General features: G+C 43.2%; 1 protein-coding gene across 3 annotated transcripts in view; it reads left to right on the top strand.

Annotated features, from left to right (window-relative positions):
• LOC126174877 (ATP-dependent translocase ABCB1-like) overlaps nucleotides 1–25,823 on the top strand; it is a 263,560-nt gene that overhangs the window by 209,986 nt on the left and 27,751 nt on the right. For all 3 annotated transcript variants that reach the window (XM_049921293.1, XM_049921290.1, XM_049921292.1), the window contains 3 exons: nucleotides 3,026–3,130; nucleotides 9,381–9,542; nucleotides 23,136–23,339. In XM_049921293.1, coding sequence (XP_049777250.1) covers nucleotides 3,026–3,130; nucleotides 9,381–9,542; nucleotides 23,136–23,339 — 471 coding nt within the window. The remainder of the gene's footprint in view (nucleotides 1–3,025; nucleotides 3,131–9,380; nucleotides 9,543–23,135; nucleotides 23,340–25,823) is intronic.

The following is a 25,823-nucleotide window of genomic DNA, read 5'->3' on the forward strand; positions in this document are numbered from 1 at the left end:
AGAGAACTGACTTGACTGTAACACGCTATAGGGAAAAAAAACGCTAAAATGTGCTTCATTTGAGTTCAATGCATGACACTGCTAAGCCAATGAACGACATCCTGAACAGCTACCAGAATCAGTGATGTACTACAATAACACCAAGTGCTGCGTGGACGTCATCGACCAAATGGCTCGATAATGTGAACTATGGATTTCACAGATGGTCCGTTCGAAATATAAGAACAACTAAAATAGATGTGTAGTGAAAAGACGTCAGGAGCAGACGAGATACCAGTAGGATTCTACAGATATTATGGGAAAGAACTTCCTCCCCTTCTAGCAGCAGTTTATCCTAGGTCGCTGGATCAACGAAGGGTACCTATCGACTGCAAAAAAGTGCAGGCCATCCCCTTTTCAAGAACAGTCATAGAACAGATGCACACAATTATAAGGCCCATATCATTCATTATTGTCAGATTTATGGAGCATGTTGTATGCTCATGTGTTACGACAATTTTGGAGAACGAAAATCTTCTCTATAAAAAACCAACATGGTCTCAGCAAACAGACATGTTGCGAAAGTCAGCTCGTTCCGTTCCTGCGCTGCAGACGTCGGCACTCAGGCTGATACCGTGTTCCTCGACTTCAGGAAAGCATTTGACACTTCACCGCACTGCTGTTTAGTCAAAAAAAAATACGAGCTTGCTGAGTATCGAGCCACATTTACGACTGGATTCTAGACTTCATTGCAGACACGTCAGATGTAAAGGCAATTTCGGGGGGGGGGGGGGGGGGGGTACTCCAGGGTACTGTGATACGACAAGTACTGTTTACGGCGAACGTAAATGATCTAGTAGAATCCGCTGAAACCCCTTTAAGGCTGTTCACAAATCGTGCAGTTGTCTTTAAGAAGACAGTAACGCCAGAATGACCTGCGGAGGATTCGTGAAAGCTGCAGCAACCGTCGGTTGACCTCGAACGCAAATAAATGTAACATATTGCGCATAAATAGGAAAATAAAACCACCACTGTACAACTACACTACCGATAAATTTCTGAAAACAGTAATCACCGTAAACTACCTCGGAGTATTTATTCGGAGCGACCTTAAGTGGAATGAACACATAAAACGAATAGCAGGAAAAACAGATGCCAGACTGAATTCAGAAGAAATCTTAAAGAAAGGTAATTCATCCACAAAAGAAGAGGCGTATAAGGCGCTTGTTCAACCGGTTCTTCAGTATTGTTCATCACTCTAGGACACGAACCACGCAGGAATGATAGAAGAGACAGCGAAGATCCAACGAAGAACGGCGCTTTTCATCACGGGATCGTTTAGTCGGCGCGAAAGCGTTAGAGATGTGCTCAAAAAACTTCAGTAGCAGACATTACAAGACAGGCTTAGTACATCTCAGAGAGGCTTACTATTCAGATTAGGAGCGAGCACTTTCCGGGAAGATTCGTACAACATATTACTTCCTGCTGTAAACGTCTCGCGAAATGACCACAACGAGAAAATTAAAAAATGTGGAGCTAATACTGGGGCTTATCGATAATTATTCCTCCCATGCGCCATTCGCAAATGGAAAAGGGAAAGGGGGAGGTATCAGGTGTGTGTGTGTGTGTGTGTGTGTGTGTGAGTGAGTGAGAAAGAGAGAGAGAGAGAGAGAGAGAGAGAGAGAGAGAGAGAGAGAGACGAGATGGTATGGCCTTACTTCCGTGTGCCCAAACTATTACTTTACTGTGGTACTGTGGTGGGTGATAGGGAGTGGGTATGTTTCTGGTTTGTGTGATAGTGTTTTTGAGGCGACTAGAGGAGTTGCTTTTATCTATTATATGTTTTAGTGGTTTAAGTAACGTTTCGTTACTAATGCTTGTTTGGTCGTTTATTATAAGTTTCTCTTCTGCGATGTTTACTTGTTCTGACTATTTTGATATCTCCTTCTATAGAGTCAGGGTGGTGGTTTTCTTGTCGGAGATTTTCCTACGAATATTGAATGGCTGTCGCTATATTTCTAGACGGTGTTTTGGTTCATTTTCCATATGTGAGTGAGTACTGACTTGTCTGTTGAGCTTTAGTGTCGCGTCTTTGCTGTATACTGGTGTGTGTTTTTGTGATGAGTGTTGTGGACACCTTTATATGATCGAAATAACAATTTTATTAATGTCATATAGCAAACTCAGATCTCCAAGTTCTGCCAAACTAAGATTTACAAGTTTCAGACCAGACACGACAAAAAGAAAAATCACAACTGACAAACAAAACTTAATATAAATCGCAAATTTTACGAAACAAATAACCTTAACATGCCAATCAGCTTTCAGATACCTGCGGCAGGACAGTTGGCTAAGGACAATTCGAAATTGAGGGACTTCACGAAAGATTCGAATAACTGAGAGTCAGAAGCGTGGAGATTACATACGATAAGAGTTAATAACAGTATAATTTACTGCTGAGCCTTACGGTAGCCCTGTTATTATTTAGAGCGACTATTTTTTGAGACATTATGACTAAAGTACAGATTTCTATCTAGTAAGATAGTAATAAGGTTTTTCTTCTTTTTGTCCTAAGTCTTTCGACTGGTGTGATTACTGTACTGCATTAACCAGTCTGAAAGAGGCTTGTTTTGAGAAGTGAAAGTCAAACAGCAACTGCTGTTGTTGCTGCTGATGTTGATCGTTATAACCAACGTAGACTCTATACAGGTGACTTCTGAGGAACATTTCACCAAACTGTTTTTTTCTCTCCTGTGTACCAAGCTGAAAACTCCACTAATTTTGAAAGACCTGTTTGCGCACTTCATTTACTTCTTTTCAAAGCATCATTGCTATGGGAAAGACGGATATGAAAAAGCAAATTCCCACCGTCAGCACTCACTCGTCGTTTATCGTGGCCTTGCTTCTTGTTCTGACAAATCTGCAGGTTACTCGCAATAAGAAAACACAGCACGTAACTAACACGGCTCTTCGTTATATTGTTTTGAATCGCAGGAAATATTTGTTCTCGTTAACAATTTTTTGTGATAAAGTGTTTTTTTTCTAGGTTCTTTCGCTCCCAGATCCGGATGAAGTCCGCAGTCAGACCAACTGGTACAGCATACTATTCGTTGTCATCGGCGTCGTTCTTGCCATCGCCTCTTTCTTACAGGTATGTTTCGCTTTTACAATCTGAGGTGCTACCAACTGAAGTGAAAAAAAAAACAAGGAGGAAAAGAAAGTTTCTGAGTTAGCCCTAGAGCATTATACATTGTTAAAGCTGAGATTCGCTGCAAAAAACGGCTATACAGGATGTCCCAGGAGGTTTGGTCATTACCCAGGGATAAGACAGCACGGGTCATTGACTGTAAAAAGCATACCTTTAAAACCGTGAGCAGTTCTTCATCTTCCATACTGTGAAAAAAATCTCTTCTACTACAAGCTCTTTGATTTCCGCTTTTGAGAAGTACTGACCAAAACAAGAAAATATTGTCTAGTAAACATGGGCCTTACACTGCATACCTTCAGAGCTGTGTGCAACTGCTTATCTTCGCTACTGTGAAACACATCTCTTCTACTGAAAAAGAGCTCGTTGCTCTAAAGGTATGCACTTCAGTGCTCATGTTTATTAGACTGTTTTTTTTTTTCTTGTTTTGGTCCATGCTAGCTCCTCCCAAAATATGGAAAGCATAAAAGCTTGGAAAAGAAGAGATTAGTTTCGCAGTATCTAAGATAAAGAAGTGCTTGTATCCCATAAGGTTTGCATTTTAGAGTCCATGTTTATTAGACTTTTTTGCTTCGATCGTTCGTTCCTCTCTTACCGGTGAATACCGACCATTACTCCTGGGGCACCCTGCATATTCTTATTTGCCGAACCGTCAGAATCTTCATTTCCCTGTGGTGTAAGTAACGTTTCTCAAAATACAATGGTGGCCATTAAAACTGCCGCACCATGAAGAGAGCAAGCAACAAAGGTTGAACTGACGTGCTTGGATATGCAGACGATTAGCATTCCAGCGCAACTGCAAAAAGTAGAGAGAGACAACGCCGCCTCCATTGTGTATATAAGGACAGACAATGCCGCACGTTCCAATGGCTCTGAGCACTATGGGACTCAACATCTGTGGTCATCAGTCCCCTAGAACTTAGAACTACTTAAACCTAACTAACCTAAGGACATCACACACATCCAAGCCCGAGGCGCAGCAGGTTTCTCATTCAGAAATTGCCTGTTCGTTTGTGAGGATATCGTGTTATGTCCTCTGTATTATGGAGAAACATCTACCAGCACATGGCCGAATTCGATAGTGGCAGAATCGTGGCCTATGCAACTTATCGTTTGGCAATATTGTAGATCCTGTTGGTAGGAAATATTCGTGCCTGGGGCATATTGAACGACACACAAGGTTTCAACGATCCCACGCGACTGGCGACCGAGAGGATAGAAACATTATTCACTTGGCTTGGCTCTACAAGATCGTACAGCCACGTTATGTATGTACTCTGAAACAAGACAGGTATCCACAAGGACAGTACAGCAACATCTGGAGCGCCACGGACTGTTGCTACAGTGACCACTGTGGTGGCTACCCTTGACGCTGCAGCAGAGAGAGGCGCGCCAGCAGTGAGACCGCTAACGACAATGCTGGACACAGAAGTGGCAGCACGTCCTCTTTTCAGATGAGTTCTGGTTCTGCATACACATATGAACGCTTCGAAGTGAACGGACTTTCCTAGTTTGCACTCGCCATCATCATACGCGCCCAGCTCCTGGCGTTATGGTATGAGGTGTAAAAGGATCCGCAAAAGGATCACCTTTGGTTCTGCCTGTTAACTTAAACTACAGCCACTGCATTTCTGACGTGTTATGTCTGATGGATTTTCTCCATCATCAAGGTCCCCGTGACTTTATTTTCCAAAAAGATAGTGGAATACTGCATGTTACGTGTGCTGCCCTCACCTACAGAAAGTGTCAGACTGTTGCTCTGACCAGCACGTTCTCCAAACATCCCACCTATTGCAAATATCAAGTCAAGGGTTGCGAGAGACTGGCGCGTCACCACTTACCAGCGACTATGACTGCTGATCTCAGAGTGAAAACAGAACTGAATGACCTTCTGTTATCTGACACCTCGTCTTAGTCTGAGTCGGTGCCCTGTCAGCTTAGTGCCATTGTTGCTCCCAGAGGTGGCAGCACCGATCTACTGTACGCCGCATCCTGTACAACCCAACATCACCAACAATCTGATAATCTGATGATCTGATGAAATTCATTTTCCTGGAGACATAAGCGTCTCAGCTTTATCTTCGAAAGGATAGAAGCTGAAGTAATGAATTAAAATTTGTACTACAGCTTCGGTCTGAACCCAGGTCTTCTGCTTACTGAACAGGTGTGCTTACCACTACAACACCATAGCATTGTCAATAGAAATCTGTGTTAGGGTCGGCATAAGAATAGGGTAGACCGTGCTGCTGTGGTAATCATAATGCTGTGGTTGTGTAATGGTTAGCATATCTGCCTAAAAAGTAGGAGACCTTGGTTAAAGTCCTGAGCTTGGTACGAATTCTATTTCATTAACTCAGCTTCTATCCTTGTCGAAAATTTAATAATGTATTCTTTCTGTTGTTGTTGTTGTTGTTGTTGTTGCTGTGGTCCTCAGTCCAGAGACTGGTTTGATGCAGCTCTCCATGCTACTCTATCCTGTGCACGCTTCTTCATCTCCCAGTACCTACTGCAGCCTACATCCTTCTGAATCTGCTTAGTGTATTGATCTCTTGGTCTCTCTCTACGATTTTTACCGACCACGCTGCCCTCCAATACTAAATTGGTGATCCCTTGATGCCTCAGAACATGACCTACACACCGATCCCTTCTTCTACTCAAGTTTTGTCACAAATTTCTCTTCTCCCAAATTCTATTCAATACCTCCTCATTAGTTATGTGATCTACCCATCTAATCTTCAGCATTCTTCTGTAGCACCACATTTCGAAAGCTTCTGTTCTCTTCTTGTCTAAACTATTTATCGTCCGTGTTTCACTTCCATACTTGGCTACACTCCATAGAAATACTTCCGGAAACGACTTCCTGACACTTAAATCTATACTCGATGTTAACAAATTTCTCTTCTTCAAAAACGCTTTCCTTGCCATTGCCAATCTATATTGTATAGCCTCTCTACTCCGACCATTATCAGTTATTTTGCTCCCCAAATAGCAAAACTCATTTACTACTTTGTGTGTCTCATTTCCTAATCTAATTCCCTCAGCATCACCAGACCTAACTCGACTAAATTCCATTGTCCTCGTTTTGCTTTTGTTGATGTTCATCTTATATCCTCCTTTCAAGACACTGTCCATTCCGATCAACTGCTGTTCCAAGTCCTTTGCTGTCTCTGACAGAATTACAATGTCATCGGCGAACCTCAAAGTTTTTATTTCTTCTCCATGGATATATAATACCCTCCGAATTTTTCTTTTGTTTCTTTTACTGCTTGCTCAATATGCAGACTGAATAACATTGGGGATAGGCTACAAACCTGTCTCCCAACCACTGCTTCCCTTTCATGCCCCTCGACTCTTATAACTGCCATCCGGTTTTTGTACAAATTGTAAATAGCCTTTCACCCCCTGTATTTTACCCCTGCCAACTTCAGAATTTGAAAGAGAATATTCCAGTCGACATTGTCAAAAGCTTTCTCTAAGTCTACAAATGCTAGAAACATTTGTATTCAAACAACAGCCACGGTCTTCATAATGTCATCATATGACAAAATTGCACTAGAAACGTAGGTTTGCCTTTCCTTAATCTATCTTCTAAGATAAGTTGTAGGGGCAGTATTGCACCACATGTTCAGATATTTCTACGGAATCCAAACTGATCTTCCCCGAGTTCGACTTCTACCAGTTTTTCCATTCATCTGTAAAGATTTTGCGTTAGTATTTTGCAGCTGTGACTCATTAAACTGATAGTTCGGTAATTTTCACATCCGTCAACACCCGCTTTCTTTGGGACTGGAATTATTATATTCTTCTTGAAGTCTGAGGGTATTTCGCCTGTCTTATACATCTTGCTCATCAGTTGGTAGAGTTTTGTCAGAGCTGGCTCTCCCAAGGCTGTCAGTAGTTCTAATGGAATATTGTCTACTCCCGGGACCTTGTTTCGACTTAGGTCTTTCAGTGCTCTGTCAAACTCTTCACGCAGCATTATATCTCCCACTTCATCTTCATCTACATCCTCTTTCCTTTCCATAATATTGTCCTCAAGTACATCGCCCTTGTATAGACCCTCTATATACTCCTTCCACCTTTCTGCTTTCCCTTCTTTGCTTAGAACTGGGTTTCCATCAGAGCTCTTGATATTCGTACAAGTGGCTCTCTTTTCTCCAAAGGTCTCTTTAATTTTCCTGTAGGCAGTATCTATCTTACCCCTAGTGAGATAAGCTTCTACATCCTCACATTTGTCCTCTAGCCATGCCTGCTTAGTCATTTTGCACTTCATGTCGATCTCATTTTTGAGACGTTTGTATTCCTTTTTGCCTGCTTCATTTACTGCATTTTTATATTTTCTCCTTTCATCAATTAAATTCAATAGTTCTTCTGTAACCCAATATTTCTACTAGCCCTCGTCTTTTTACCTACTTGATCCTCTGCTGCGTTCACTACTTCATTCCTCATATCTACACATTCTTCTACTGTATTTCTTTCTCCAATTGCTGTCAATTGTTCCCTTATGCTCTCCCTGAAACTCTGAACAACCTCTGGTTTAGTCGGTTTATCCAGGTCCCATATCCTTAAATTCTCACCTGTTTGCAATTTCTTCAGTTTTAATCTACAGTTCATAACCAGTAGATTGTGGTCAGAGTCCACATCTGCCCCTTACAATTTAAAACCTGGTTCCTAAATCTCTGTCTTACCATTATATAATCTATCTGAAACCTTCCAGTATCTCCAGGCCTCTTTCATGTATACAACCTTTCATGATTCTTGAACTAAGTGTTAGCTATGATGAAGTTACGCTCTGTGCAAAATTCTACCAGGCAGCTTCCTCTTTCGTTTCTTACCCCCCATTCCATATTCACCTACTACGTTTCCTGCTCTTCGTTTACCTACTATCGAATTCCAGTCACCCATGACTACTAAATTTGCGTCTCAATTCAGATATCTGAATAATTTCTTTTATCTCATCATACGTTTCATCAACGTCTTCGTCATCTGCGGAGTTAGTTGGCATGTAAACTTGTACTACTGTGGCAGGCGTGGGCTTCGTATTTATCTTGGCCACAATAATGCGTTCACTATGCTGATTGTAGTAGCTTACCCGCACTCCTATTTCTTTATTCATTATTAAACTTACTCCAGCATTACCCCTATTTGATTTTGTATTTATAACCTTGTATTCACCTGACCAGAAGTCTTGTTCCTCCTGCCGCCGAACTTCACTAATTCCCAGTATATCTAACTTTAACCGATCCATTTCCCTTTTTAAATTTTCTAACCTACCTGCCCGATTAAGGGATCTGACATTGCATGCTCCGACCCGTAGAACGCCAGTTTTCTTTCTCCTGATAACGACGTCTTCCTTAGTAGTCCCCGCCCGGAGATCCGAATGGGGGACTATTTTACCTCCGGAATATTTTATCCAAAAGGACGCCATCATCATTTAACCATACAGTAAGGCTACATGCCCTCGGGAAAAATTACGGCTGTAGTTTCCCCTTGCTTTCAGCTGTTCGCAGTACCAGCACAGCAAGACCGTTTTGGTTAGTGTTACACTGCCAGCTCAGTCAATAATCCAGACTGTTGCCCCAGCAACTACTGAAAGGCTGCTGCCCCTCTTCAGGAACCTCACGTTTGTCTGGCCTCTCAATAGATTACCCCCCCCCCCTCCCGTTATGGTTGCACCTACGGTACGACTATCTGTATCGCTGAGTCACGCAAGCCTCCCCACCAACGGCAAGGTCCATGGTTCATGAGAGGGGGGGGGGGCTATTCTTTTACTTTCTACTACACTGTATTTGCACAAAGAGTAAATTTTGTTTTTTGCCATTCAATATGTTTCTCAGCTTTTATGGCAAGCATGGTAGATCTATGCTGAAGTTATGAGAGCGTATGGTGACTCAGATGACTTAAGTATCAGTTCTGAGGCACAATCTGTCTTCGCAATAAACAAAATTATAACAATTGAGAGTGCTGCATACGATATGCTAATAGCAGTGACAGCTCCTCGTCTCGAAAGATACCAACGCAGCCTTTAAAACTAATCTCCCCATCGAGACAACAAGACCCTATCTAAACCTCACAAGAAGCTGCGAAGACATTTGAAATTTGACGCAGGAGATTCCTGCTGGATCTGGCGATCATAAATGGTACTCCACTCACTTCTTCTGCATTTCAGTGTGAATGTGTGCCTGATTGGTTTCAGATATACATGTACGGTATCGCCGGGGAGAGGCTGACATCACGCTTGCGGAAGATGGCGTTTGCGGCGATGCTGCGGCAGGAGGTGGCCTGGTTCGACGACAAGAACAACAGCACTGGAGCGCTCTGTGCCCGGCTCTCCGGCGACGCCGCCAGCGTCCAGGGGGTGAGTGAACTCTTTGCAAGTATCAGGTTCTGTATCATAAGTATAGGACAGCAGACTGGCAATGATAAGCACTAAGATGAAATATTACAATAATTAATAGTACAGCATAATTCAAGTGATGTTGTTAACAGTTTAAAAAAGTCGATAGCCAAATGGTGTGGCACCAGATGTCTATGTACAGCTCACTCAATTCCCGTAAATCACGGCCCGTTGGTCTGTGGACCAAGAGTTGGCACGCGAAAGCGTCCGAAATGTGTTCCATCGGGCTTAGATGAGGCGAATTCGGTTGCCCTGTCATAGTGGACACAGGAATTCACTATCGTGCTCCTCAAACAACTGTAGCACGATTCTTCCCCTCACCCACCCCCCCCTCTCTCTCTCTCACTCTCTCTCTCTCTCTCTCTCTCTCTCTCTCTCTCTCTCTCTCTCGGTCTCTCTCTCTGTGCGCGCTCGTTTGCTTGCGTGTGTGTGTGTGTGTGTGATTTAACTATTGTACTATCTGTTGTAGCTATAATTTTAGCATTTCATTTCATTATCAATAGTGTAGAAACAGAAAAAGAATTAACAGAAATATGACTGAAATTGGTCATTTTCATAAAGGCGTATGTATGTAATAGTTCACTCGAAAGGTATCGTCATAAAACGAAGAACTAAAAGAAGAATGAGGAATTGAAGCTATGACAGGCTGGGCCGCAGTACATAATTTTATGTCCACAATGTTCAACAACTTGAAAACTTTGTTTCGTTTCGTAGTGGGAACACGTGTCTATCAGTCCATCCTATGATGGATCTCGTGCTTAAAGAGCTGAAACTTCTGGAGGGCTTGTACACACTCTCTTCCATTTTTCGTAATTAATCACCAGTAAAGAACCATTGTGCAAAAGAAGTGCTGAAATACTGATCACTTTTTATTCTACAACTTTCACGGAAATAACGTAAATTAGTATTATCTCCACGTCAACGTTTCTCTTCGCTGAAGTATGCGGTGTTCCATCGACGTTCTGTGGCTCGAATTTGTGCGTCCTCTCGCTTGAAGATTGAACGTGGTGGTTATAATCAAACTATCGTTACCTGAGTCGTTGTAGACGAAAAACTATTTAACGTATAAATCCCAAACTTTATAGTAATTACGTTCAGACATCGTGCTGCAGGACTGGCGTTGTTAGTAGTGTTAGTGTCACGTCTTGCCGTTAAGTGGCGGTATTGGTACGGTGACGCACTTTGAAGCAGACACTTTGTGAAACTGGAGCACATCATACGCAATGTGATGTGCTGACCCATGACTAATCTGTAAACATGCTGCAATGTTCTGTGGAGTCACAACTCGTTATGCCTGAGCTGGACGAGAAGCATCTTCCACTGAAGTCACACGATTTGCGAACTTCCTACTCCATTCGTAGACTTGCTGCTGTGACAAACATGCATCACCGTACTGAACCTTCATTCGTTGATGAATTTCAATAGGTTTCACACCTTCACTACGTAAAAACCGAATAACGGAACGCTGTTCTTCCCTGGTGCAAGTCGCAAGTGCGGTGGCCATCTTTATACTGATACTGCGACGGTATGTGTCCATCTGCACTATGCTGCCACATACAGGCCATTCTGCACGATGATGGTAACACGCTTACCAACTTACAGGATAACGGCGAAATTTCGATTTATTACTACAAATTTAAGGTTTTCATTTGACTCACCCTTGTACCTTGTGTACGCGATACTACCGCCATCTGTACATGTCCTTACAGCTATCCGTGACTTTTGTCACCTCAGTGTGTATCCCATCAAATCCAGTGGGGGAATTTTACTCACTCTGAATTTTTTGAGTGTGCACAACTGCCTGTTATATCCGCACTAACCGCTTGCCCTGTGTAGAAAACATTAACTAGAGGAAGAGATGTCTATGTGACGATATCAGGGAATAACTTTCGTGTCATTAGAGGATACAAATTGTTAGTCAGGATGGAGATTGGAACATATTTTTAATTTTTAATTTATTTAACCAGGTCTGTTCTGGGCCATCAGGTCCTCTCTTACACCGGACCAGGGTTTCACACAAGAAGTATCTGTTACATCATAGTTTCCTTAAGAAACAACCATTTTAATATGACAACTAGTAATAAATTATTTTTTGAGTGTCTAAAGTGGCAGTGTGAATAATAATAACTATAAACTACTAAAGTTAGTACTGGCATTACCTGTACGACTGCAGCTGCTGTCACTAATAGTGATAATTCTAATAAAAATAATGGCAATCATAGTGACATTAATAACAATAATGCTAGTGGTAAATATAAGAATAATTTATAGATCTACAAAACAGATGTTTCTGATATAGCGAGTTCTGGGAAAAGGAAATTTAAAAAGACTGCATTGGTTAAGAATACTCGGAAATGAGGAAGGTCAGGTGGGAAATAGATATGTGCAAGGGCAACAAATGCCTGTAGGGATAATGATAACGTTATTGTTGCTGTAGTAAATATGTCGTTATCTGTCTTCTGAAGATGGAGATATTATTTAGTTCTCTAGTGTCACACAGGAGGTTGTTCCAGAGTCGGGTTCCTGCCTCTAAGAAGAACATCGAGAACTTGGCTGAACGTTAGAATGAGACAGATTTAATTTTGCTTTGATGGAACCGGATGTTTATGCCGTGTTTTTCTGACAAGATCGTTAAGATCCAGGAGAGTTCGTCGATAAGACAGTAGAGAAAACAGATGGTGTGGATATCTCTGTGCTTGTCTGAATGCAGCCAGAATAGTAGTGCATGCGATGGTGATATGTGATCAGAGAGTCGAACATCACAGATGTAACGAACACAGGCATTCATAAACAGTTCCACGCGCGTGAACTTTCTTGAGAAAGGTCTTGCAGGACTACATCGCTGTGATCAATAATTTGGAGGTATAAGTGTTTGTACAAGTTTCTTTTTCTGGTCAAGAGGGAAGGGCTTTTCATATTTCCGTAGGGTATGGAAAGATACTGATGCCTTCTTACATATTTAAGTTAGGTGAAGGGCCCAATTTAAATTTTCTTCTATTATTACTCCTAAACCCTTTGCTGAAGAAGAGAAGTTCCTATTTGTCCCACTTATGGTTCATGGTGGTAGGGATTCCAGATATTTCAGGCTAATCAGCTTAGAATGATCAACCAGTACTGCTTGGGTTGTTTCATGGGTTGAGCATTAACGCTATATCCTGTTCCCATTTTGACAATGCACACAGGTCGGTTTTGAGATTCTTGACAGCTGTCTGTAGGTTTTGAACTTAGATATATAGAAAAATAACTGAGGACGATCGACGCAAGTGCTAATCTTATAACAAGACTGAGATAGGGTGGGAAATTATGCGGTGCCTAATCAGACCAGTGAAACACTGAAGGCCAAAATTAAAGAATAGTTCGAGGGCAACGGCAAACCTGCTCCATGTGGAACCAGCGAGACAGAAATGGGCAATACGAGTACTGTTCCCAAAGCCCACTGCCGGACAGTGGGACCGACATTGTCTGTGAGACGATCTTGTACTCGCACTGCATTTCAGTGTACTATGTACCGGCCACCCTGTACCACAGCCTACGGGGTTGGTGTACGGACAAGGTACACGATCTGCGAAAGTCAACCAGAAATTTGTCAAAAACTCACTATGGGGTCCCCATAGTGATCCATCTGTGGGCCCGTCTGGCAATGGAACCCCTATTTGATCTCGTGCAGAGCCTTGACTGCGCCGAATCATGGCATATGCCGTCGACCTGCAGGTGGTAGTGTCAACAAACTTCCGAACACAACTTCAGGAGAAAGCTAGGGATATACCACAACACACGAACAACTGGTGTACACAAAATAAACTAACGATTGCCTCAAACAGAACACTTTACATGCTACATAAAGGAAGACTTATTAGAGACCCATCGGCGAATCTTGGAAACACAAACATAGTGAGAAAAAGATCGACAAGACACTTGAGAATTACGACTGACGAGGGACTCTCTTTCAAGGGCCACTTACGAGGGTGAGTCAAATGAAAATCCAAAGTTATTTTAAACGTTTTTATTGAACAGAAGTGGAATATAAGTGTATAATTTTTCAACATTATCTCCCTGTAGTTCAACACTCTTCCTCGAATGTGTACACGAATTCCCCTGAAAAAAGAAAAAAAATCTTTTGTTTGTTGCGCATGTGCTCGTGCACCCCCTGCTCCACCTCTTCATTGGCACGAAAATTCGAGTCGCCTCTTTCAACGGTCCAGAAATACGGTAATCACTAGGTTCGAGGTCTGGTGAGTGTGGTGGCTATGGCAGAGTATCGAAGCGCCAGTCAGCGATCGTTAAAAGTGTTGCATGGGCAGTATGACGCCAAGCATTGTCATGTCGTAAACTGACACCTGTAGTCAGAAGTCCACATCGCTTTGGTCTTACTGCAGGCCGAAGCTGATTTTTTAACATATTGAAATTTGGAGCACTGGTGGTGGTATTTCCCCTACTCGTGTAGTGTTCCAAGACAACGCCGCGTTCGTCCCAAAAGGGAGTCAGCAAAACCATCCCTGCTTGTGGCTGCTTCCAGAACTTCTTGGGATCTGGTGGTGAGATATGGCGCCATTCCTTGCTTGCTCTCTCTGTTTCGCATTGGTCATAGTGTACCCAGGTTTCGTTTCCTGTAACAGTTCTTGCGAAGAAGCTATCACCATCTGCCTCAAAGGGCCGCAAAAGTTCTTTGCAGACGTCAACGCGTCGCTCTTTCAGTTCTGGTGCGAGTTGCTGCGGCACCCATCTTGAAGACACTTTGCGAAACTTAAGGATTTCATGACTGATTTGATGTGCTCAGCCACGGCTTTCAGATTTGCGGCTATTTCATCCACCGTCACAAGGCGATTTTCCACCACAATGGCTTCAACTACTGCAGTACATTCTGATGTCACGATGTGGTGTGCCTGGCCGGGGCGATGAACTTCTGTCACAGAAGCAAGCTATTTCTTAACTTTCTACTCCACTTATACACTTGCTGCAATGTCAGACATGCGTTACTATGCTGGACCATGATTCGTCGATGAATTTCAGTTGGTTTCGTACCTTCACTGTTCAGAAAACATATGACAGAATGCTGTTCTTCCTTGCTGCAGGCTGCAAGCGAGGCAGCCATTTCGAACTGGTATTAGAGCCGCGTTTCGCTTGTCTGTAGTATGCTAGCATCTGCAGGTAATTCCTTACATCATTGGTAACAGTACTGCCAACTTACAGAAGAATGGCGCGAAATGTATTTTTTTAATTATTTCACTTTTAAGGTTTTCATTTGACTCTATCTATTTAACCGTTTGAAACATCTTGCTTCGTTTGGAGTTGACGCGCAAAAAACACGTTTTCATGGGAGGCTTTCGAAGCGTGCCATATCTATACTTTAAACTAAACTTTACACGAAGGTAGATAAATGGATAAAGTCAAAATGAAATTTTTATCCAATAATTTTTATCCGTTCTCGAGATACGATGGCTTAAATGCGAGTTAAATGTAGCACGTAAAATATGTTCTTACGTGAACAGAATGCGCGGAAACGGTTTAAAGTGAATCAGACAAATAAAAAATGCATTATTACAATAAAGTTGAAAACTCTATTTCAAAAACCTAGCTTCGACCGACTTAACGTGTAAGAACACGCTTTTTGTTAGCTTTTTACGCGCGCCGCTTCTATGTTTCAAACTTCTGCGAATCGGTTCAAATTTTGTAAGACTGTAGAGAAAACTTTTCTGAAAGTTTTCACCTGTTGCCACGATATAAGCAATACGGTTTGAAAGAGAATTAAAAAACCTATACTAGATCAATCGTCGCCCAACTCAATAAAAATGTACATCGGTTGTCAAGCCATGGTGGTCCTACTATCAGAATTACGGTAGAGTTCAAATGGTTCAAATGGCTCTGAGCACTATGGGGCTTAACTTCTAAGGTCATCAGTCCCCTAGAACTTAGAACTACTTAAACCTAACTAACCTAAGGACATCACACACATCCATGCCCGAGGCAGGATTCGAACCTGCGACCGTAGCGGTCACGCGGTTCTAGACTGAAGCGCCTAGAACCGCACGGCCACATCGGCCAGCATTACGGTAGAGTAAAAGTTGGGAATCGGAATGAAAACTACTCCTATCATAGCACAAAAAAGGTGAGTTTGTCATGGGCAGATTTAGGGATGTGAAAGAAGGGAACTAGCTTTCTAACTTCTCTGATAACTTCAAAGAGATTTAACTCGAAACATCTTGACATATTCGCGCTTTTTTACAAGTCTACTTCCCTAGCACAGGCAGCTCTCTTAGCTACATCTACATCTACATCTATACTCCGCAAGCCACCCAACGGTGTGTGGCGGAGGGCACTTTACGTGCCACTATCATTATCTCCCTTTCCTGTTCCAGTCGCGTATGGTTCGCGGGAAGAACGACTGTCTGAAAGCCACTGTGCGCGCTCTAATCTCTCTAATTTTACATTCGTGATCTCCTCGGGAGGTATAAGTAGGGGGAAGCAATATATTCGATACCTCATCCAGAAACGCACCCTCTCGAAACCTGGCGAGCAAGCTACACCGCGATGCAGAGCGCCTCTCTTGCAGAGTCTGCCACTTGAGTTTGTTAAAACATCTCCGTAACGCTATCACGGTTACCAAATAACCCTGTGACGAAACGCGCCGCTCTTCTTTGGATCTTCTCTATCTCCTCCGTCAACCCGATCTGGTACGGATCCCACACTGATGAGCAATACTCAAGTATAGGTCGAACGAGTGTTTTGTAAGCCACCTCCTTTGTTGATGGACTACATTTTCTAAGGACTCTCCCAATGAATCTCAACCTGGTACCCGCCTTACCAACCATTAATTTTATATGATCATTCCACTTCAAATCGTTCCGCACGCATACTCCCAGATATTTTACAGAAGTAACTGCTACCAGTGTTTCTTCCGCTATCATATAATCATACAATAAAGGATCCTTCTTCCTATGTATTCTCAATACATTACATTTGTCTATGTTAAGGGTCAGTTGCCACTCCCTGCACCAAGTGCCTATCCGCTGCAGATCTTCCTGCATTTCGCTACAATTTTCTAATGCTGCAACTTCTCTGTATACTACAGCATCATCCGCGAAAAGCCGCATGGAACCTCCGACACTATCTACTAGGTCATTTATATATATTGTGAAAAGCAATGGTCCCATAACACTCCCCTGTGGCACGCCAGAGGTTACTTTAACGTCTGTAGACGTCTCTCCATTGATAACAACATGCTGTGTTCTGTTTGCTAAAAACTCTTCAATCCAGCCACACAGCTGGTCTGATATTCCGTAGGCTCTTACTTTGTTTATCAGGCGACAGTGCGGAACTGTATCGAACGCCTTCCGGAAGTCAAGAAAAATAGCATCTACCTGGGAGCCTGTATCTAATATTTTCTGGGTCTCATGAACAAATAGAGCGAGTTGGGTCTCACACGATCGCTGTTTTCGGAATCCATGTTGATTCCTACATAGTAGATTCTGAGTTTCCAAAAACATGATACTCGAGCAAAAAACATGTTCTAAAATTCTACAACAGATCGACGTCAGAGATATAGGTCTATAGTTTTGCGCATCTGCTCGACGACCCTTCTTGAAGACTGGGACTACCTGTGCTCTTTTCCAATCATTGGGAACCTTCCGTTCCTCTAGAGACTTGCGGTACACGGCTGTTAGAAGGGAGGCAAGTTCTTTCGCGTACTCTGTGTAGAATCGAATTGGTATCCCGTCAGGTCCAGTGGACTTTCCTCTGTTGAGTGATTCCAGTTGCTTTTCTATTCCTTGGACACTTATTTCGATGTCAGCCATTTTTTCGTTTGTGCGAGGATTTAGAGAAGGAACTGCAGTGCGGTCTTCCTCTGTGAAACAGCTTTGGAAAAAGGTATTTAGTATTTCAGCTTTACGCTTGTCATCCTCTGTTTCAATGCCATCATCATCCCGGAGTGTCTGGACATGCTGTTTCGAGCCACTTACTGATTTAACTTAAGACCAGAACTTCCTAGGATTTTCTGTCAAGTCGGTACCTAGTATTTTACTTTCGAATTCACTAAACGCTTCACGCATAGCCCTCCTTACGCTAACTTTGACATCGTTTAGCTTCTGTTTGTCTGAGAGGTTTTGGCTGCGTTTAAATTTGGAGTGAAGCTCTCTTTGCTTTCGCAGTAATTTCCTAACTTTGTTGTTGTACCACGGTGGGTTTTTCCCGTCCCTCACAGTTTTACTCGGCACGTACCTGTCTAAAACGCATTTTACGATTGCCTTGAACTTTTTCCATAAACACTCAACATTGTCAGTGTCGGAACAGAAATTTTCCTTTTGATCTGTTAGGTAGCCTGAAATCTGCCTTCTATTACTTTTGCTAAACAGATAAACCTTCCTCCCTTTTTTTATATTCCTATTAACTTCCATATTCAGGGATGCTGCAACGGCCTTATGATCACTGATTCCCTGTTCTGCGCTTACAGAGTCGAAAAGTTCGGGTCTGTTTGTTATCAGTAGGTCCAAGATGTTATCTCCACGAGTCGGTTCTCTGTTTAATTGCTCGAGGTAATTTTCGGATAGTGCACTCAGTATAATGTCACTCGATGCTCTGTCCCTACCACCCGTCCTAAACATCTGAGTGTCCCAGTCTATATCTGGTAAATTGAAATCTCCACCTAAGACTATAACATGCTGAGAAAATTTATGTGAAATGTATTCCAAATTTTCTCTCAGCTGTTCTGCCACTAATGCTGCTGAGTCGGGGGGTCGGTAAAAGGAGCCAATTATTAACCTAGCTCGGTTGTTGAGTGTAACCTCCACCCATAATAATTCACAGGAACTATCCACTTCTACTTCACTACAGGATAAACTACTACTAACAGCAACGAACACTCCACCACCGGTTGCATGCAATCTATCCTTTATAAACACCGTCTGTACGTTTGTAAAAATTTCGGCAGAATTTATCTCTGGCTTCAGCCAGCTTTCTGTACCTATAACGATTTCAGCTTCGGTGCTTTCTATCAGCGCTTGAAGTTCCGGTACTTTACCAACGCAGCTTCGACAGTTTACAATTACAATACCGATTGCTGCTTGGTCCCCGCATGTCCTGACTTTTCCCTGCACCCGTTGAGGCTGTTGCCCTTTCTGTACTTGCCCGAGGCCATTTAACCTAAAAAACCGCCCAGCCCACGCCACACAACCCCTGCTACCCGTGTAGCCGCTTGTTGCGTGTAGTGGACTCCTGACCTATCCAGCGGAACCCGAAACCCCACCACCCTATGGCGCAAGTCGAGGAATCTGCAGCCCACACGGTCGCAGAACTGTCTCAGCCTCTGATTCCGACCCTCCACTCGGCTCTGTACCAAAGGTCCGCAGTCAGTCCTGTCGACGATGCTGCAGATGGTGAGCTCTGCTTTCATCCCGCTAGCGAGACTGGCAGTCTTCACCAAATCAGATAGCCGCTGGAAGCCAGAGAGGATTTCCTCCGATCCATAGCGACACACATCATTGGTGCCGACATGAGCGACCACCTGCAGATGGGTGCACCCTGTACCCTTCATGGCATCCGGAAGGACCCTTTCCATATCTGGAATGACTCCCCCCGGTATGCACACGGAGTGCACTTTGGTTTTCTTCCCCTCCCTTGCTGCCATATCCCTAAGGGGCCCCATTACGCGCCTGACGTTGGAGCTCCCAACTACCAGTAAGCCCACCCTCTGCGACCGCCCGGATCTTGCAGACTGAAGGGCAACCTCTGGAACAGGACAAGCAGCCATGTCAGGCCGAAGATCAGTATCAGCCTGAGACAGAGCCTGAAACCGGTTCGTCAGACAAACTGGAGAGGCCTTCCGCTCAGCCCTCCGGAATGTCTTTCGCCCCCCTGCCACACCTTGAGACGACCTCCCACTCTACCACAGGTGAGGGAACAGCCTCAATGCGGGCAATATCCCGGGCAACCACAGTCGTAGTCCGATTGGGGGATGCGTGGGACGAGCTGGCTGTCCCCGACAAACCCCCATCCGGACCCCCACAGTGATGACCACTGGCAACAGCCTCAAGCTGTGTGACCGAAGCCAACACTGCCTGAAGCTGGGAGCGAAGGGATGCCAACTCAGCCTGCATTTGAACACAGCAGTTGCAGTCCCTATCCATGCTAAAAACTGTTGTGCAAAGAACGTCTGAACTAATCTACAGAGAGCGCAAACAAATCGACACAAAATTTAAACGGTTATTAAAATACAAGATTGCCTAGTAAATGAGTAATGCTGCCACTTGTGCACTGCTGACACACTGCTCGGCGGCGGAAGGAGACTACGCGATTTTACACTATTCAGGTACTAGAACTCGATGCTCCAACTCTCAAATACTATAATACGCCCGAAATTTATGAATTAAACAATGCAAGTACCAAAAACACACAAAGAAATTAAGAATTAAACTATGTAACAAATGAGTGAGCTAGGAGTATACGACTTGCTGCTGCAGCTGCTTATCCAACGGCGGCAGGGAACACACTGCAAGATGTTGGCACACCTGCATCTTGCGATTTATAGGATACAGTCCCTGATCCTGTGCACAAAATCCAGAAGGTTTGCCATCCATAGTAAACATAGTAAACAAAACACTTTCATGTCTGAAGAGCATACATGTAATAGCTAAAAAAAATTTCTGCGGGGGAATACAATTTCTGGGCGGTGGATTAAAAGCACGAATATGTCAAGATGGACTAAAGTCTAAAGCTGCCAGACAAGCCGAAAAGCTATCCTCCATTCACGAAACAAGAGACGTACTGTAAACACGGCAAGGCGAGTGACCCCAGCGCTGCCGTCTAGGGGTGTACAAGGCAGGGGCGTCAGAAATTAAAAAATGAGAGTTGTGTTTTTTATAATTTGGCACCTGAACGTGATAAAGTGATCCGAGAACTACCTTCCAACACCTTTTTTACATTACATTAAAATTTATTGTCACTGAAAAAGAGAAATTTTTTATCTTTCAGGAAAAGTTGTTTTTTCGCGTTACTCTATATTTATCACGCCATATCTCGTAAGCTGTGTGTCACACAGCAAAATAATTTTATAATTGCCATCAGTACTGTATGTTGATGACGTCAGAAAATTTTCTACCCAATAGAGTCAGTAATAGTGAAGTAATAGACTAAAATCTCACGTCTGATGCAGAACTTTTACCAAATCATCATCAGAAATATACTAAGCGACAAACTTTTCCCCTTTAAATTTTTTGTGGGGGTGTAAGCGAGAAATGTTTCAGAAAGGATTGAATTTAATTTTGTAGTTTCTTCGAATGCGATGGGTGCAACTGTTTGTTCTTTATGAGCGATGCATTGTGCGGTTCGCAGGCGCGGCACTCAGTCAGTGTGGCCGTCTCAGTTGCAGGTCTGAGCTCGTTGGTGGGTGTTGTACAACAGCGATTTCAGGATATCTTAAGTTCAACTGTAAAGACGCTTGAAAGACTAGTTTTTGATTATTAGAGTAAGTATATGTGTTTGTAGTCATGCTGAGAATTCACTGTTCATGTGCGCATCCAATAGCATCGCACAGTTTCTTATTTTATACATTCACTTATTTCATTAGCATCACATATGGCTGTCATTATGTCATCCACGGATTCAGCGAGCGAGGTTGATGTGTCAGTTATGAGTCCACCAAAGAAGCGAGCAAAGAAGAAATCATTAAGTTCTTCTGAGAAGCACATGGTGCTTAATGTGTATAAAACGGAACTGTTACATCCAGAGCAGTCGATGAGTGACATTCTTTCGAAAACAGCTGCAGCTACAGGTGTTGGACGTTCATCAGTGTATCTTGTGATAAGTGAGTACAAGGCTACGCACTCTTTGAACTATCCCAAGAAAGGAAAATTACGACAGAAACTTTCTGAAAGTGTTGATGACGTCAATAGAAATGTGATACGAAGGAAAGTACACAATTTATTTTTTTTTCGTAACGAATTGCCAATAATTGACAAAGTGCTTACAGTAGTGAACGAAGATGCAGATCTGGACAGTTTTCGGAGAACTACATTTTATAAGTTATTGAGAGAAATGAATTTCAAATATGTCCGGCGTGGGCGCGATAGCATGCTAATAGACATGGATAACATCATTTTATGGAGGCGGCGTTATCTTCGAACCATTAAACGGTTGAGAGATGAAGGCAGACCCATTTACTATTTGGACGAGACGTGGGTGAACGCAGGACATACCCCAAGTTACGTCTGGGTAGATGACACTATAAATTCCTCAAAATAAGCTTTTCTATCCGGATTATCCACCGGAAGCAAGGGCCCATCAGGTAAAGGGAAACGTCTGATTATCTCACACATTGGCAGCAAAGCAGGGTTCGTTGAAGGATGTTTGTGGACTTTCGAATCCAAGAAAAGTGGATATTATCATGAGGAGATGTGCGCCGAAACCTTAGACAAGTGGTTTCAGGATGTTCTTCCTCGGCTTCAGGAAAATACAGTTATTGTTCTTGATAACGCGCCGTACTATTCTGGGAGAAAAAAAGTTCCCAATGCGAATTCCAATAAGCACGAAATATCAGAGTGGCTAAAATCTGAAAACATCGATTTCGAAGACAGTATGTTATTGAAAGAACTTTTAGATATAGTTAAAAATCACAGAACAGCGCACAACGAATACGCAATAGATGAAATGGCGAAGAATGCAGGGAAAACTGTTCTCAGAATTCCTCTGTACCACTGTGAATTAAACGCCATCGAGTTAGTGCGGACCAGAATCAAAGGCTATGTTGCAGCGAAAAACAAAACATACAAAATGCCGGAAGTTAAAGTACTGCTAGAAGAAGCAGTAAGAATAGTGACTGCAGAGGATTGGAACAAATGCGTCCTCCATGTCGTAGAAAAATTGAAAACTCAAATGTGGAAATTAGACTGCATTATAGAGGAGAGAGAGGAGCGGTTTGTTATAAACCTCAATGAAAACAGTTCACGTTTGACAGAGTGGACCTTGTTCCGTCCTTTATCATTATTACTACTGGTATTGTTATTAAAATTAACAATTAATTGTGTTTGAATGGAGCGTTTTGTTAGCAACCTTAATGAAAATAAATCTGCTTCGATAGAATGAACTCAGTGTAACATTATTTTAACATTATTGTTAAATTTATTTCGTACATTGTTGCCCAGGTTTCTCACGGTTCGCTGTGGCAGCTCGACAGCCAGCCGAACGCCGCCAGCTGCAAAGCGTGCGCCAAGGATTTTCCACACCCCTACGTATCACGTGAACACTGAATGCTTTCTCTGAAACGAGCGTAGTCGCTCACGTGACACTGTTTATGTTTCGTCCCTGCTCTCGGAGAGTAGACTATAGTTTCCTTCTTTTACAACCGTAACTCTGATCAGGGCCTACTCGCCTTTTTTGTGTTATGACAGAGGCATTTTTCAGTCACCCCAGTTTTGAGTCTTCTCCATGTCATGGGCATTGTTTTCACTTTTTTCCTGAGATCTCTTTATGTTAATTCTACGTTCATTGATGGGTCCATTACAGTTTCTGTTGTGTGAATAAACGCCTACAGTTCCGTGTCTGCTGAGCTGTGACGGTTTGCAGGCGACCGGACAGCGCATCGGCTCCGTGGTGCAGGCCCTCGGCACGCTCGTCGTGTCGGTGACGCTGGGCCTCGTCTACGAGTGGAGGTTGGGGCTGGTGGCCATCGCTTTCATGCCCATCATGCTGCTGGCTCAGTACTTCGACGATCGTCTCGTGCGTGGCGAGGCCAGCAGCAAGCAGAAAGCTATGGAGAAGGCTACCAAGGTATGTACCGTTAGGGGCACCCACTTTCATATAAAGTACAGTGTTGGCTACTGTAGTACATACCTCAATATTCGGATGATTTGCATTATCAACCGAACCGCACAAAACAAGTACAGAGGGGCGTTCAATAAGTAATTCAGCACTTTTTTTCTCGGCCAGTGTCGGTTGAAAAAATGCAGAATTTTTTGTGGTACATTGTAAAATTTCCCTCTTCAGCCCCTATAGTTTCATGTTGTTTGTTGTGGTCTTCAGTCCAAAGACTGGTTTGATGCAGCTCTCCATGCTACTTTATCCTGTGCAAAGTTCTTCATCTCCCATTACCTACTGCAACCTACATCCTTCTGAATCTGTTTAGTGTATTCCTCTCTTGGTCTCCTTCTACGATTTTTACCCTCCACGCTGCCCTCCAATACTAAATTGGTGATCCCTTGATGCCTCAGAATATTCCCTACCAACCGATCCCTTCTTCTAGTCAAGTTGTGCCACAACCTCCTCTTTTCCCCAATTCTGTTCAATACCTCCTCATTAGTTATGTGATCTACCCATCTAATCTTCACCATTCTTCTGTAGCACCACATTTCGAAAGCTTCTATTCTCGTCTTGTCCAAACTATTTATCGTCCACGCTTCACTTCCATACATGGCTACACTCCATACAAATACTTTCAGAAAAGGCTTTCTGACACTTAAATCTATACTCGATATCAACAAATTTCTCTTCTTCAGAAACGCTTTCCTTGCCATTGCCAGTCTACATTTTATATCCTCTCTACTTCGACCATCATCAGTTATTTTGCTCCCCAAATAGCAAAACTCATTTACTACTTTAAGCGTCTCATTTCGTAATCTAATTCCCGCAGTATCACCCAATTTAATTCGACAACATTCCATTATTCTCGTTTTCCTTTTGTTGATATTCATCTTATATACACCTTTCAACACACGGTTTCATGAAGTTCCGATAGGTGGCGGCGCCGTATGACGCCTTCAAAATGGCTTCTTTAACGTAGGTGCGTTCCAAGCAGAGACCTGTCATTGAGCTTCTTTTGGTGGAAAACTAGAGCATTGCAGATATTCATAGACGCTTGCGGAATATCTACGGAGACCTGGAAGTAAACAAAAGCACGGTGAGTCGTTGGGCAAGGCGTCTGTCGTCGCAAGAACGTCTCACAAATGTGTCCGATTTCCCGCAAGACGGCCAGCCGCATACAGCTGTGGCTCCTGCAATGTTGGAATGTGCGAGCATTCTCATTCGACGAATCACAGTGTAACACCTCGCTGCAAAGCTGAACGTCCCCCCTGTTGATAGTGCTGATACTCATCCACCAGTTGGGGTACTCAAAGATGTGTGCTCACCGGGTTCCTCGCTGCCTAACAGAATACCATAAACAGCAACGAAGGACCATCCGTGCAGGATTGCTTGCGCGTTACGAGGATGATCGTTACAATTTTTTTGTCTAAATCGTTACAGGCAAAGAAACGCGGGTTTACCCCTTCGAACCGCAAACCAGAACTACAATCCATGTAGTGGCGTCACGCCACCTTTCCTCCGACGAAAAAGTTCAAAGCCACATCCTCAGCCAGTAAAGTCATGATGATGGTATTTTGGGACTCTGAAGGGGTTACTCTGTTTGATGTCCTCTCTCACGGTGCAACGTATTGTGCTACCCTCAGGAAACTGAAAAAACGATTTCAGCGTGTTTGCCTCAAAAATGTAAATGAACTTCTCTTTATCCATGACAGCGCAAGGCCTCACAGGCATCCGAGAGGAGCTCACAAAATAATTGTGCTGATCTTCCTTATCCACCCTACAGCCCGGATCTCGAACCTTCCGACTTCCGCCTCTCTGGTCCAGTGAAGGATCTACTCCGCAGGAAGCATTACGTGGATGACGCTGAGGTTACTGAAGCAGCACCACGTCGACCCCTACAGTAGTATCATGCGGGCTTAAAGACCCTACAAGTAAGGTGGCGTATGGCCGTCCCATTGAAAGGAGATTATATTGAAGAACACTCCTCTTACATACGCAAGGTATTCCAGTTTCTATGTATTTATTCATCGATTTTAATTTTTATTTGTATTTTACTGTTGGTGTGTGAGTTTACTTATTGTAATTTTGTCATTTGGAGCTGTAGACGCCAGAAAATGGAGTACCAAGCGAAGAAATCGGAACAGTTCGAAGTATTCTTGTGTTTGAGTTCAAAAGATGGGTAACAGCAGTGGACACAGACAGAAACACTTGCGCCGTGTATGGAGATAATTATATTGGACCGAGCACGGTTTGAAAATAGTTTTTTTTGTTTTAAGGAGGACCATATCGACGTTGGTGACTCCTCAAGCTCAGCAAGACCTTCGGTGTTTTGATGAAGATCGTTTAAATACATTAACCCACAACGAGATATATTGTTCCCTGTTAAAGACGACATAGCTCTTCTTGTGCCCAGTTTGTATGGTGTCCCTTGCGAATGCGGCAGCATCTATGTAG

This window comes from Schistocerca cancellata, chromosome 3 (genome assembly GCF_023864275.1).
Source record: "Schistocerca cancellata isolate TAMUIC-IGC-003103 chromosome 3, iqSchCanc2.1, whole genome shotgun sequence".
In the NCBI taxonomy this organism is placed as follows: Eukaryota; Metazoa; Arthropoda; class Insecta; order Orthoptera; family Acrididae; genus Schistocerca; species Schistocerca cancellata.